Source organism: Mesoplodon mirus (assembly GCF_964341445.2).
Source record: "Mesoplodon mirus genome assembly, chromosome: 3".
NCBI lineage: Eukaryota > Metazoa > Chordata > Mammalia > Artiodactyla > Ziphiidae > Mesoplodon > Mesoplodon mirus.
In genome coordinates, this window is record NC_138978.1 from 60,554,726 (window position 1) to 60,568,737 (window position 14,012).

The 14,012-nt window shown below is 38.4% G+C and overlaps 1 protein-coding gene across 3 annotated transcripts in view; it reads left to right on the forward strand.

The window, feature by feature from the left end:
- The window catches only part of PDE4B (phosphodiesterase 4B), a 42,688-nt gene that overhangs the window by 16,050 nt on the left and 12,626 nt on the right, over positions 1-14,012 (forward strand). For all 3 annotated transcript variants that reach the window (XM_082613095.1, XM_082613094.1, XM_082613093.1), the window contains one exon: positions 8,538-8,631. In XM_082613095.1, coding sequence (XP_082469221.1) covers positions 8,538-8,631 — 94 coding nt within the window. The remainder of the gene's footprint in view (positions 1-8,537; positions 8,632-14,012) is intronic.

Below are 14,012 nucleotides of genomic sequence, written 5' to 3' on the forward strand. Positions count from 1 at the left end.
GTCTGCTGTTAGAGTCTTATTTATGCTGTTAGACCCCACCAGTAAGGCCATCCTGTAGTCAGAACCCCTTCTACTTCATGTATAACCTATGCATCTAACTCTGAAACTACTTTTATAAGTAGTTTCATGCACCCAACAAACCTGTACATCTGGGGGTGCACTGTTCTGCAAAGCATCCATCCACCTCTTCTAAACTTTGGTAGCTAATAATAGGAAAAACAAAATGCAAAACAAGTATAACTGTCTTTTTTGAGGATAAAATTACTTAAGACTACTGTATTCATCCTATATGATTTAAAAATATGTTCAAATCTCTAACCTATGGTAGATTCTTCTCAATTTGCAAGGACGTATTCTAGTGTAGGGATTACCAAAATACCAACAGATAACATATATTTATTCAGGGAAGAAAATAATATTTCTATGTAACCCAGGGATTTTCTTTATTTAGTTGATGGTCCCTAGAGTTGATCTTGAACATTTCCAGACTAAGGGGCTATCCCAACCCTGGGAAACTGCTAATCCAGAAGCAGCACTTCCCAGGGGAGGTTTTGAAGCATCCCATTGTCTTTTATCTCAAAGGGTATGTGAAAGTTGCTAGCTGAAATCAATATAATTAATATTAAACACAAGATATGCTGCATAATGAGGTATAAAAGAGGTATAGTAGTAATCTCAAAAATCAGCTATGGTAGATTTTTATGGCTGCAAAAATGTTGGAAATTTTAATAAGGCAGGATTTTAATGCAACCCAGGAGATGTTATAGGATACAATTGGAAATCAGTTCTTAAAGAGAATCATGACCAATTTTTATGGGGTTATGAAAAGAACGTAGAATGTTTGGGGGATGATTTTCCTGTTCTGTGACATTGTTTTCAAGTTAAATATGAAGGCCTTGAAGCATAGGTCGTGTTTTCCGCTGGTCAGGAGAGGACACTAAACTGAAAGGACTGTGGGTCTGATCCATGATAAGATTTCTAATTTTAAAAATGTAACAAGTTGTAGAACCTCTGGCTATGAAATCGTTCAAAAGAAACCTTAGTCTTCTGCTTTGGAATCGCATTAACGTCCCATGGCCCTGGAACTGGCTTTAGAAGCTTGAGGTTAAATATTAGCCATCGTGCACAGAAAAAGTTGTAGAAGGCTTAAATGGAAAAACAAAAGAGTAACTAAATAGTTTACCTTGATTCCTTGATTTTTCTCATTGCTACTGTGATTTTTGTCATCTGTAGAAAAATAAAGCCTCTGCTGTGTGTAATTATCAGGCCAGCATCCTCAGTCTGTCATAGTACCTTTTTGGGGGTCTGTCACTATTAACAACCATATTAAAAGGGAAAGGTCAGGTACATAAAATGAAACTGTGAAGCTTCAGTAACAGTTGCAGGTGTTTTTCATCAGAAGGAAAGACTTCTGTCAAAAAGAACAAGTTTGAATATTTTAAATTATCTAAAAATATACAGTACCTCTAAACCTTACACATTATGAGTATATGACTTTGAAATCCAGTCTCTTTAAGGGATATTTAGGACATGTAATATCTGGGACACATTTATACTAAAAAGAAACATTTGTTGTTTATCTGAAATTTAAATTTAACTGGGTATCCTGAATTTTTATTTACTAAATCTAGAAACCCTACATATGTGAAAACATATATATACTAACGCACTATATTTATAAATCATAGCTTATACATATATATACATATATATGTACATATAGTTAAAAATGCATAGTGAAAATATGTCTTTGGGTATAAATATAGTGTCTTTTGTCTATTAAATTGTGTCACTGCAGCAACTCTCAGAGTTAGGGGAATGTTAGTTCATGAGAAATTTCTCTAAATATTTTTATGGGGATTACTTTGGGTCTAGGTAAAATCCATTTTTTTAGCATCCCAATAATGTGTGCCATATCTCCTCTTGAAAAGTTTCCAGAAATTCTGAGAAAAAGAGACAGCAGCAAAGAGTATAGATAGACAGTTGGGTAAGAAGAAACAAAGATGGTAATAATTTTGAGAACTGTTCAAGACCTAGTATCAAGTTGTAGGGAAGTTATATTCAAAGTTATATTTAAATTCTTTTGATTTTTTTTCAGTTCTCTCTATGAAAGCACTAATGGTTTGTCCCTACGTTGACTTCTAAAATGTCTCTTGAACAGATACTAGTCCTCTAACCAGCAAACGGAATTTACTCTCTTTTAGCTTCATCATAAATGCCAATGTTTTGTTACAGAATTATGGTAGAGATGTCCATGATTGTTTTTCATTACATATTTATTGCGGATTATTACATCACTGGACAGTTAAGAAGAGAATCACTCAATTCTAATACGTTTCGATGCATTTCTTTCTGATCTGGCACATGGACAGTTAGAACGACTTAACTATATTCCTTGGAGCACCAGGGGTTTTTCTCCAGTAATAGAGCAGAACTTTTCTGCTACAATGCCCCATCATGGAACTATATAGTCTCCAGTTAAGTAGATATTAATGGACAATGGCAAGTTATTCCTTTCTTAACCCCATTACCAACTCAGTTCAATTTCATTTGCCTCTCAAATAAGACAAATATGTCATTAAAGAAATTGGACATCAAGTTTCAAATAGATGGTAGAGTTCATAGGGAAAGACAAAAAGGAGACAGGAGATGAGATGCATTGTCAGATAACCTGAAATATTACGAATTGTGGGAATTGTGAGTGTGATAAAGGGGTTTAGAAAAAGTTCACTATATTCCCACTGTTGTTGTTTAAATCAGATTTTGCAAAGGAAAGTTTAGGTGTTTAGGAATTCGAGTCCTTCACTTCTTTGGTTCTTCGTTACTTCATATGTAAAATTAGGTATATGGAAGAAGCAATTTTTTCAAAATGAGAAAGAACCTGATAAGTTTGCCATTTTACAACCACAGAAACTGGGCCCCAAGAAGGTCATTCATCTTACCCAAGATCACACATCAGGTGAGTGCCAGAACTAAGAGACGAGCTTGCCTTACTTCCATTTCTCACTAAACTGGGCCAGCCACTGCAGTTTCAACTTCCTTCTACCACTACAGCATTCTGTGATTCCAGGCAGAGTTTTCAGCCCCTTCACTTTTTCTTATGCCCGGGAATTCTTATTAAGTTATGACTAACAAAGTGTAAAATCTGAGTCAAAATTTAGTCCCTAATAAAGTCATTGTGACTTTAATGACTTTGGCGGTTGTTTCATACTGCAAAAACAGGAAGATCTCACACAATAAGGCGCCTGTCTCACAGATGGGCTTCTGCGCAGACGGCCACCCACAAGGGTGACTCCTGAGGCTGTCTTCCTCTCAGGGGCACCTTTTTTTCATCTGCAGTTTTCATCTGCTTACTTCATCTTAAGGTTATCAATGAGAGGAAAGTGCCTGCTTTATCTAGCCTTTGATAGGCTGAAGAATATTTTTGATCACTAAAGATTCACTCTTAAGTGATTTCCAGGTCACCCCCTAACAAGCCCAGATTAGTCTTTAAAGTAGGTCTTTTATGTGCTTGATACTAGTCCCTTGTATTATTACTCTTCTAGACGGTTTTATTCTTAGAAAGATAGAATCACCAAGTTTTAGAACCAGGATGAATTTCTGAGATCATTCTAGTCCAGCCTTCCTGTGTGCTTGATTTAACACGAACTTTTCAAGAGAGTTTCTAGCTTTACTGTGGATCTTTGCACAAAGCCCAAACTAGTCCTCTGTTGAGAAATATAGAAAAATGATGAAGTGTTCCATCCCTTCAGGAGAAATTGGCTCAGAAGAAAATATTCTCTGTATGTAGCATTGAAGCCAAAGAAAAATTGAAGCCATAAAACAAAATGTTTATATTCAATTTCAGCTTTTGCTATTCTATATATTTTAAGTAACTTCCCACTATTAAAGGTAGCCTATTCAAAAAAGTCCACATATGATTTTATAGAGAAGATATATGCTAGGCAAACAATATCGAATTATTTAAGTAGAGAATGATATCTTTTTCCCTTTTCAGAAAATAACTAACTTCTGGCCGCGTTCATGAATCTAGTGTTGGGCATAAGCTTAAGGAAGCATTGGAGGAATTTGTATTACTAAGGGTTCATTCACAAACTTTGCTTGTCTGTGTTGAAAAGGGGCTTTGGCCATTTCCTCTGGGGACATTATTTCTAGGTAAACTCTAACAGGGTTTTCTTGTGAAGGCAGCTTCTTAACAGAAAAATAGGATATGTGTACCTTAGGTTGTAGAGACACATTTATCTTTAAAATAGTGTGCTCCTGTTTGTGGATTTCTCTACTGCATTTGATAAAGTAAATAATGTCTATTCCCTTTCAATCCTGTAACTCCTGGGGCCACAGTTAACCTCAGGAGCTGTTTAATTTTCTTATCTGGACTGAATACCCAACTTGATAAGGAGACAGGGAGACTCCAAGGGTCTTAGAATATAAAACTCTGGAGGGATGATAACCACTTCTCTTCCTTTGTTGGTGACCTATTCTTTTGGACTGAAGCATTTCCGATTTGGGTTGTTTTTCTCTGTAGTGTTAAGAGAGTTTTGTTTTCTGGGAAATTTTGGTTGCCGGTAAATAATATGTCCAGACTGTAGGAGGCTGCCACAAAATTTATCATAGAATCTTGACAGGTTTGGGCTGAGATCCTAAAATCATGCATCACTCTCATTTTGCATATGAGAGCTAAGGTGACTTCACCAGACTGTTACCTGGTATCGAGAGCTGAGAATGAAAGTCTAGATTCATCTACTACATCGTAGCTACCTCTGGTTCAACAGAAGCAACTCCCATATGGGAATCAGACACTGAAAACCCCACTAAGCCAAGCTTTCCCACTGTCTCCGTGGCCTTAACCTCAAACACAACCTATTCCATTCTGTGACATGTCTCATCACACAGGCCAGCACTAATCATACTAATTGGATTCTGCATTACTAGAATGTAAAAGATACCCCCTGTCTGCTCCTCCAAGGCCATGTCTGCCTTGCTTAGTTTATACAGAGCCCAATATAAGTGGGCCCTTCATAAATGTTTTATGATGAGAGCAGTGATTGCCTTAGTCAATGTGGTTGGACCCTCCCTTATGGAGGAGGAAAACCAAAGGCTGTTGCTAAGCAACATTTAAAGGACTGGGTCAGTTTCTGACACTGAGTGACCTCCATCTGCATACTTCATCATGTTGTGTGTTTTATGGTTGCCTTAAAATGACTTTGGGTTTTGGTGGCATTGTCATGCCGTTAGCAAAAGGCTCATAGGAGAACTAATTTAGGCATGAGAAGGAGAGAGGTGGTTTTCAGCTGTTAACTACGTACATGAGTTCACTAACCCATCTGTGAGCTCTGCGGGAAAGGTGAGGAGTTTGCTTTGTTCTCAGCCCTGTAGCTTAGAGCCACCTCCCTGTGCCCACGTTGGGACTGATTGACAATGTATACCAACAGGATCCTGTGGCAATAGGAGGTGATAGAAAAAAAGTAAGAAGGAAAGTCTTTCCTAGTCTTTTATGATTGAATTTCTAGCTGCTCCTATATTCTGAGCTGAAGGGTCAATACAGCTAATAAAGAGTTGGCCCCGGTCAGCAGACAGTTAGTAACTGTTGTGGTTAACGAACATGCCCTAATGTATCTGACTATTTCTATTAGCATGAAAGCTTATTAAAAGCATGAAAAGTGTTTTTGTTTGTTTGGGGGAGTTTTTTGTTTTTGTTTTTTTACTGCTATATCCTTAATGCATTGCTTGGCACATTTTGGGGTTCAGTAAATATTTACCAAATACAAGAGATGAAATGACATTATTCAACTAGTACAAACCTGATTGACTCCAAAATCTTCCTAAGTATTTCCAAGAGACCAAAGGAACCAAAATGAGGATGATTGCTTGAATGTTACATTTGGCTAAGTTTAGTGTGGAGACATAATTAAAAAAACCATCTGTCTCTATGCTTTCTACAAGACATTTTTTTGTAATGCTCCGAGTAAAGTTTGCTTCTTTGCCAAAATTCAGCTGATCCATCAGAGCACAGAAACCTGTCTTTTTCAGCTTCTAAGTCTTTAGTGTAAGTGTCTGTCTTTTGAGAACTGAAAATGAGAGGTTATTATGACAGCAGTTTTGTCTTAAAAAAATAAACAACTTAGAACTTGCATGATTCACCTGGAGTTCAAATTGCAGAGCAGTTCGATAAGTAAAACACACTAGCTGAGACGATTAATTCAGAGATTTCTGGTGACTGTTACTAACATATTATATCGTGGGAAGACCCACACGTACACCAGCAGGGTTCCCCAGAAAGAGGGTGATTGTGCATGCCTCTTTGAGGACAATGCATAGAGCAGTGAGCCAAAGGACAGCAATTGCTGTCTTGCTGACTTGCATTGGCTTCACCTCAAAAGGCCTAGTCTCCTGGGCACAGGCAGTGGCATGAAGGGGGCCTGGACGCCTGAAGTGAAGCCATTGTCTGTGCAGGATGCTGATTTGAAAGGGGAGTGCCTCACAGGAAAGAGAGCCAATTGCGTGCGGAGACTGTTGCCATGGTGCTTCGCTATTTCTTTAACGTGCTGTACTTGAACTCCTGGGAGTCCAGGGGTGGGGTAATGGAGGAGGGAGAAGGAGAGGAGTGGGATGGGCCTGGGTAGGGAATCCCACTGCAGGGCTCTAGTCTCAGACTCTCTTCTTGCTTGTGATCTTTCTAAAGCTGACAAGGTGAAAGAGAGAGAAAGAGAGAGAGAGAGAGAGAGAGAGAGACTATAGGAAAGACTTCCTCAGCATGCTCCAGATTGCAAAAACAAAATAAAAATTAATTTAATTCTTAAATATTTCTAGCATGAATTAGAAGATGTAACACTGAAATACCAAAACAGCACAGTCTTTCATAACCCCGAATAATTCTCCATTCATGCAGCAAACGATAGCTTGTATTTCCTAACTCACTCCAGATCCTAGATGGAAAGGTTAGATGTGTTTAATTCATTTGTCGAATGCAGTCTCATGTGCATATTAATGAGCTGATGGAGGGCAGAAAATTACATTCTGCATACGAAGTACTTTTAAAACGAAATCCATTAATTCTATTCCCATTCGTTTCATTGTGAAAGAAGTCTAAATGCACTGGCACGCAGTTGGTGTGCAAAAAATCTCCCCAAAAGCTAGCTTAAAAAATAGTCTTGTATACTGAAAGCCTAGTTTGAAAAGAGCCACAGTTCTCGCTTTTTCAATGTTGTTTTTTTTTAATGTTCGAAAAGTACATTAATCAAACAAACCATCACTTCAAAACCCTTAGAGCGGCTGAGCTCTGTACGGAGGCTGCGTCTGCAGTGTCCTGGTCTCCGCAGTGGAGAGAGGGTGAAGAACACCTAGATGAAATGGGGGAGGGTACCGACTTCGGATTGCCTTAAATATTCATGGGGCTTCCTCCATTTTAATCTTCTCCTTTTAAAAAGATGGCTGTGTTTCCTAGTCTGGCACCCCCTCGGGAAAGAAGAATTGCTCCTTCCTTGCAGAGTTCAGCTGAGCAGGACTAATCTAGAGTGGAAACCCCTTCGGCCACCAGGACTATTCATAATTCATAAGTGCTGCAAACCAGCCAGCTGAATGCATTTGGACAGGCTTTTGCTCCTTCGTGCACGTCCTGATTTCATTACTCTCTCTGCCAGAGAAGAAGCAGGGAACATAGGCTTCTTGCAAGAATGGAGTGCGAAGATGGGCTTTGTTTGGATTAGAAAATGTCCTAAATTTTGGAGGCTTTGTCTATCATAAGTTTTGATTATTTTACCACTGAATCTGCAAGGCTTTCCTGATCCTTTTGGGACTGCTCTCTCAGAACTGTGAATTCTTTCAAAGGGATTTGTGGATTGTGGCAAGGAGTGCATTCCAAAATGCCTGAGGCAAACTATTTGTTATCTGTATCTTGGGGTTACATCAAGGTGGGTTAATTTGATTCCATTATGTGTCTTTGATAGAATGTGAAACATTTCCATGTGTATGTTTTCTGTGAAGTAGAAAACCTCTGTAATGATTTAATTGTGTTATCACTTAGCCCACAGAGGCTGCTTATGGTGAAATAGGGGCATGTTATATTACATTGTATTTAAATAGACTGTGTTGTATTTTAACCCTATTCTTTTTACACGTCTATTTTTAAAGGATGCTTATCTTTTCTTTTGTTTTCCCTTAAACTTTTCACATTTAATCACCTCTCACTGTATAGGTTATTAACTCAAATTATATTTCAGAGTTAATTTCCAATAAACGTATTTTAAAATGTGGTTACATTTTTAAGTGAATGATCTTGACCTCTGTTAAAATTCCTTTTCCTATGTTTGCATCTTCAAAAGAAATCAGATGTTAATTCTAAGAAATCTTAAGAAAACCTTTTTTTCCCTAAGGTGACGTTGGAATAATTTCACATTATTGTATTTTGTAGAAACAGTATCATTTATCTAATGATGTCTGCTCACTCGGTCTCTTGGTTCGTAATAAAGTTGGAAACATCTAAAATGATAATCTGCTATTTTTTAGGTGGTTAATACGTTTTTGTTCTTTATAAACAGTTCAAAAGAATGCTGAACCGGGAGCTGACACACCTTTCAGAAATGAGCCGATCGGGGAACCAGGTGTCTGAATACATTTCAAATACTTTCTTAGGTAAGATATTCACTGGGAAACTTATTCCATAACTGAGATTTTTTTTTAATATTAATTTCTGCAACCTGTCAGGAACATCACTCTGCGAGTTTGGAATGGGGTTAAGTGACAGAAAAACAAATCCATTTAAAATAAGAACTAAAGACAATCTTTAATGTAAAAAAAAAAAAAAGCTATAAGGTGTTGTGAAAAAAATGAATGAAAATACCCATCAAAGAGAGAAGTTTATTATGGGCTAATTAAATTTATATAGACCTCAGGTCACTCCTTATCTACCCACCCACTTCTATCTCTGTCAAGACCTCTGAAGGGGGAGGTGATGGAGGTTCCAATCATCCAAGCCTTAGGGACAACTCCAATTGGCTCCTCTGACATGGTATTCTTTAAATTCTTCCAGTAACTGGGCTTTGAGCAAAAGGTTTCCTTTTAGATGCTTTGCGAGAGATGGCTGGAGAACTGTATGGTGATTTGACCCATGATAATAAGCTTTGGAAATAATTCGACTGTTGTTTTGCTAAGGTATTTCTTAACGATACATGGGGGGAGGGCAGAAAGAATCTCCACCTCTCTGAAGGAGTTAGGCTTCTGCAAGCAGCATCATTATCTTCCTAATTTGATACTTACCTATCAATCTCTGCTTTCACATTGCTAGTCTTTAACACATGTCACTGACAGGAAAGGTTTGCATCAGTGCCTCTCAAGTACTGTCATGCATCCTGTTTGATTACTAGGAATTTCTGATCTCATGTTTAAAGCCATTCTGTTGTGTATTTTTCTTGAATAAGGCCTGAAGAACCTGCAAATCTGAACTTCAGAGTGAATGGGTAGCCTTTAGACTCTGATTCTGTTGGCTTTCAATTACCACTGAATTATGCTTATTTAGCAGAACTCCACTTTCCAGGGAAATGACCTATTCTTACAGCTGAACATTACACCTCCCTTCTTTTTGGTGTTGCTGCATATCCTTAAATCAATGAGCATTTGCTTCGATGTCTTATGGAAACACATACCTCTTCTAGTTTTATTAAAAAAAATCAATTCTATTTCTCTAATACCAAAGCAGTTCCTGCTATCAGCAGATCAATCTTTGATCAGCCTAGTGGAAAGCTCATGGTGCTACTCTGTGGCCAGTGGGCATTGGCATGATTGACAAGTGCCTTTCCAACTGTTTCCAGTATGTGGGTGTCTGCAGCACCTGGTTTTCTCCAGCGGCAGTTGTGGCGACCTTTGTCAGAGAACAAAGACATTTTTTTCATACATCCTAGCTCCAAGAGGAGCTAGAATCTAATTGAACAGAAATGTTGTGTACTGATCCTTTTCTTCTCCATTATCCCCCTTTAGTCTTTTGAAGGCAGACATCTTCTCCTGTCCATCTGTGCATCACCCAATTATTTTTCATAAGCTAGGGACTGTTTTAGGGACAGTCTCAGGTTAATGACTGTGGGAAAGAAGAATAAAATCAATAAGTGCAAGAACTCATTTTTGTTTTCATAAACATTGCATGTTAAGATATCAGGGCTTGTCTGTCGTCTCAGAAGAGACTCTGACCACTGGAGTAAAGCTGCAGGAAGTCTCTGAGCCCTTCATCATCCAAGGTTGTACCTAAGCAGTCCTCTTGGCTTGTAGCCTCTTTCACTATCTGCTTGCCAAGGACCATGAGAATAGTTTAGTATACCAATTATTCTTATTTTAGCATCAAAGGCTATCAAGTGAGGAGGCTGAGAAGATAATAAAAATGAGTTCTCAGTCTCAACACTTTGCATCTCAAGAACGGGTAACTGTCAACTCTGTTGAATATTCCATTTGCTATGGAGGCATATCTCTTGAGGAAAACCATTGTTTGGCTTCTCATTATTCAAAAAAAAATTAAATTATCAACAACAAGTGGTTTGAGGTAGGTTGTTAGAACCTCAGTCCTTACACACTCAACATTAGAAGGGTGGTGAGCCTGAGTGTGTGTTTGTGTGTGTGCATTTGCATGCACATGCATGTGCACACACAAGGTAGACCTGATCAAACAGACTAGACAGACAGATTATCTTCTTGAGAAAATTTAGGGAGAAAAAAAATCCATCATATAAACAAAAGATTCATCAGCTACTTCAACTGTAAAATGGGAACACTGGAGTAGATGACACCCTCTGTCCATTCCAGCTCTAACTTTCTGTATGGATGGAGTTTATCAGTCTTGCTAAGACATACCTGGCAACCTGGATTTTCTGGAATAGCCTGTAGGCTTACAATTTGATAATCTTAAAAAGCAAACAAACAAAGCTTGTTTCCAAACTGCAAATGCAGGACATGGAACTCTACGTCCTGTCTTGTGAGGATGGCGAGTATTCCTGGAGGGCCATGAAGGCTTCTTCACAAAATGTCAGATCTGAAAGGGACCTTAATGGCCTCCTCCAGTTCCCTCATTTTCCAAGAAAGAAAACTGAGGCCCAGAAGGGTATGTAACTTTACCAAGATTACTTGGCTAAAATGTTCCTGAGCCAGAACTATGACTTCACTCTCTTGACTCCTAGATCAAAATACCTGTCACTTCTTTAACTAGGAAAGGTTATTAGGCTGTCAGAAGAAAATCGCCCTTCAGTAATAGATGTAATCTATGGAGAAAAGTCTTTAGAATCAGGATTGTTGGACTTAAAAATGTGTTTGTTAACAGCTTCCAGTAATATAAGAGCCTCTTGTCAGAGCACAGCAACCATCTCCAAGAGCACAAAATGGGAAGACCTTATTGATTTCAGTTAAACTTGAAGAGCAGTACCTCAATAAGAGTCATTGAAAGTTAAAATGTGTCATCCAGAAAGAAAGGAAATCCCTCACTGCAGGGAATGTGTGAAACCTGTGTTGTTTCCATTTAAAAGGATGGCATCCAGATGGACAGGCTGACATGCAGGCAAGAGACCATCAGTGCAGGCACTCTGTGATGCTCATACAGGATAATGGGCTTGGATTGCTGGTACAGAAGGAAGTAAAGGACCCAGGGGGAGGGAACACAGATTAAAGCAAGATATTTAGATGTGATATTACAAGTTAGTTAATATTTTTTCAAACAGAGAAGAATCACCCCTTTAAATCCCTGACTTACTGTCTCCAAAGCTGGAACATAGACTTCCCAAGACACAGGGAAGAGAACTCAGGAATTTTGCATGATTAAATGCTGTAAGGTAGCAAGAAAAGCACCTCCAATGACGCCATTATCAGAGTTTTGATGACGTTTTTTGCATCTGTTTATTTATTTATTTATTTGCTACTGTTCCACTCTTTCCCCACTGTAGTCTGACCATTCTGTAAATGTGAACTCACAAAACATGTAGTATGATTCTTTGAGTGTGTGTTTCAGGTTATTTCCACATGGGGCTGGCTAAGCATTTAGCAGAGGAAATTCAGAATAGGGAAACCCATCAGTTGTTCCAATGCCTGCATAGGGAAACACCCATTAATGTCAAAACGGCACTCTCTGTGGATAATGGCTTTCTTCTTTATCGTAATGTTCCAGACACAGTAGTGGTTCAGCTCAATTTCTCGCTGTCGCAGGGAATCTTTAATTAAACAAAGGGAAAAAGCTGCTAGTCCCACTAGAGGTTTTATATTTGCATTGGCACAGAAGAATCTAACAGCTTCGTTAACCAGGCATGAAGAATGGTGAAGAATGATGGTTAGGAAGCACAGGGGCTATTGTGGCCTTTTATTTTAGCAAAAGTAGTCATTATTAGGAGTGAAGTGACAGGGAGAAAAGTAATTTCAAAAGTAATGTCATATATAGTTTTTATGCTAAAGGTTGAGAGACCAGAAAGAGATTTTAACGGGAACCTGAAGGCCTGGGTTCTAAGCTATTAAATCACTGCGTCTGGAACAAAGTGATTGCAAAATAAATATCTGTTGAATGAATTGCCCTTGGAGCTTGGGAAAGTTGCTGACTTCATCTGGAACGTGAACATGTGGGATTATTATTGGTTCCCAAACCTGACTCTGATCATCAAAGTCACTTGGGAGGATTTTTAAAAAACACTGATTCAGTAGGACTGGGTGGGGCTCATAAATCTGTATTTTTCAAAAGTTCCCTGGGTGCTTCTGATGCTGAACTAGGTTGGAAACCCCTGAACTAACTGGGATGACCACTAAAATTCCTCCCTAAGTCAGAGTCATAGGCTGATGAATCTAGGAACTTGGGGGCACCCAGAGACAGCACTGAGATGCTAGGGGTAGAGAAATCTCTTGCTCCAGCCCTACAGCCAGATGCCAAGGGTCCAGGATGGCTGCTTCCACCTCACTGTGCTCACTTTGCTTTGATGAGTTGTCCACAGGGCTCTGTGAGCAGGCAGAGGTCTCCAGGGAGAACGTGTGACTATGCCATCAGCTGCAAGAGTTGAAAACAAATCATCTAGATCCCAGCAGGCCATCTGGAAATGTGTCATTTTCAAATAGAGAAGTTGTCTTTGGATTCATTTTCGCTGAAACAAGTAGAGATAAATGTAGAAACTTTTGAAAGCTGCATTAACTCTTTCAGCCACAGGGTGTCATTTAGTTCTATGAAGTAGCTGTAGAGCACCTCAATAAATGATTGCCTCAGTGCATTCACAGTCATCCCTGTGGCCTGAGAGAGTTAATGCATTTTTCAGAAGGACTCGGGATCCATTCATCTCCCTATGAAGTGAAATAGAATATTTGTTTGCTGATATTTTTAATAGCATGATATAGAAGAAAGAGCTTCTATGAGCAGGTAGATATGTTTTTCTCACTAACCCTAGCTCTCCTTTTATCTTGTTGTAGCAGAATTTTTTAAAAAATTAAATGAGATGATTATAAATATTTAATAAGCACAAATACATTAATAAATGTAACACCTGTTATGAATGAGAGGCATTGTTATTATTTACTAGCAGAATTCATAGACACAAGGCATGAAATAAAACTTAAATTACAGTCTTCCTCTTAACCTCAAATCGTCATAAGCCAAGGCTTTAGAGTCATCATTTGAAGATTAGAAGCCATTTATTTCTCTAACATATATACTACTCATCTAAACTGAACCCAGCTAGTGTTATATGGATCTTTTAAATTAAACAATAATTACACACATAATAAAGTGAGCAAAACATAAAGCCTGTTTTTATTAACCTGGGCTTGGCTACATGAACCTTTTCTATTTTTACAAACATACAAGTTATTCACTTTAATAAGAAATTTGCATATAAATATTGATGCCTCACCTTGAAAATGTATGAGTGTAATTGTCCCAAATCACCCTACAAACAGAAGACATGAGATTGAGTTCTACCTCTGCCACTTCTTGAACAACTTATTTAGCTCCTCTGGACGTCAGTTTGCTGCTTTAGCAATAAAATCATGTATCACCGGATTGTCCTGGAGATCAA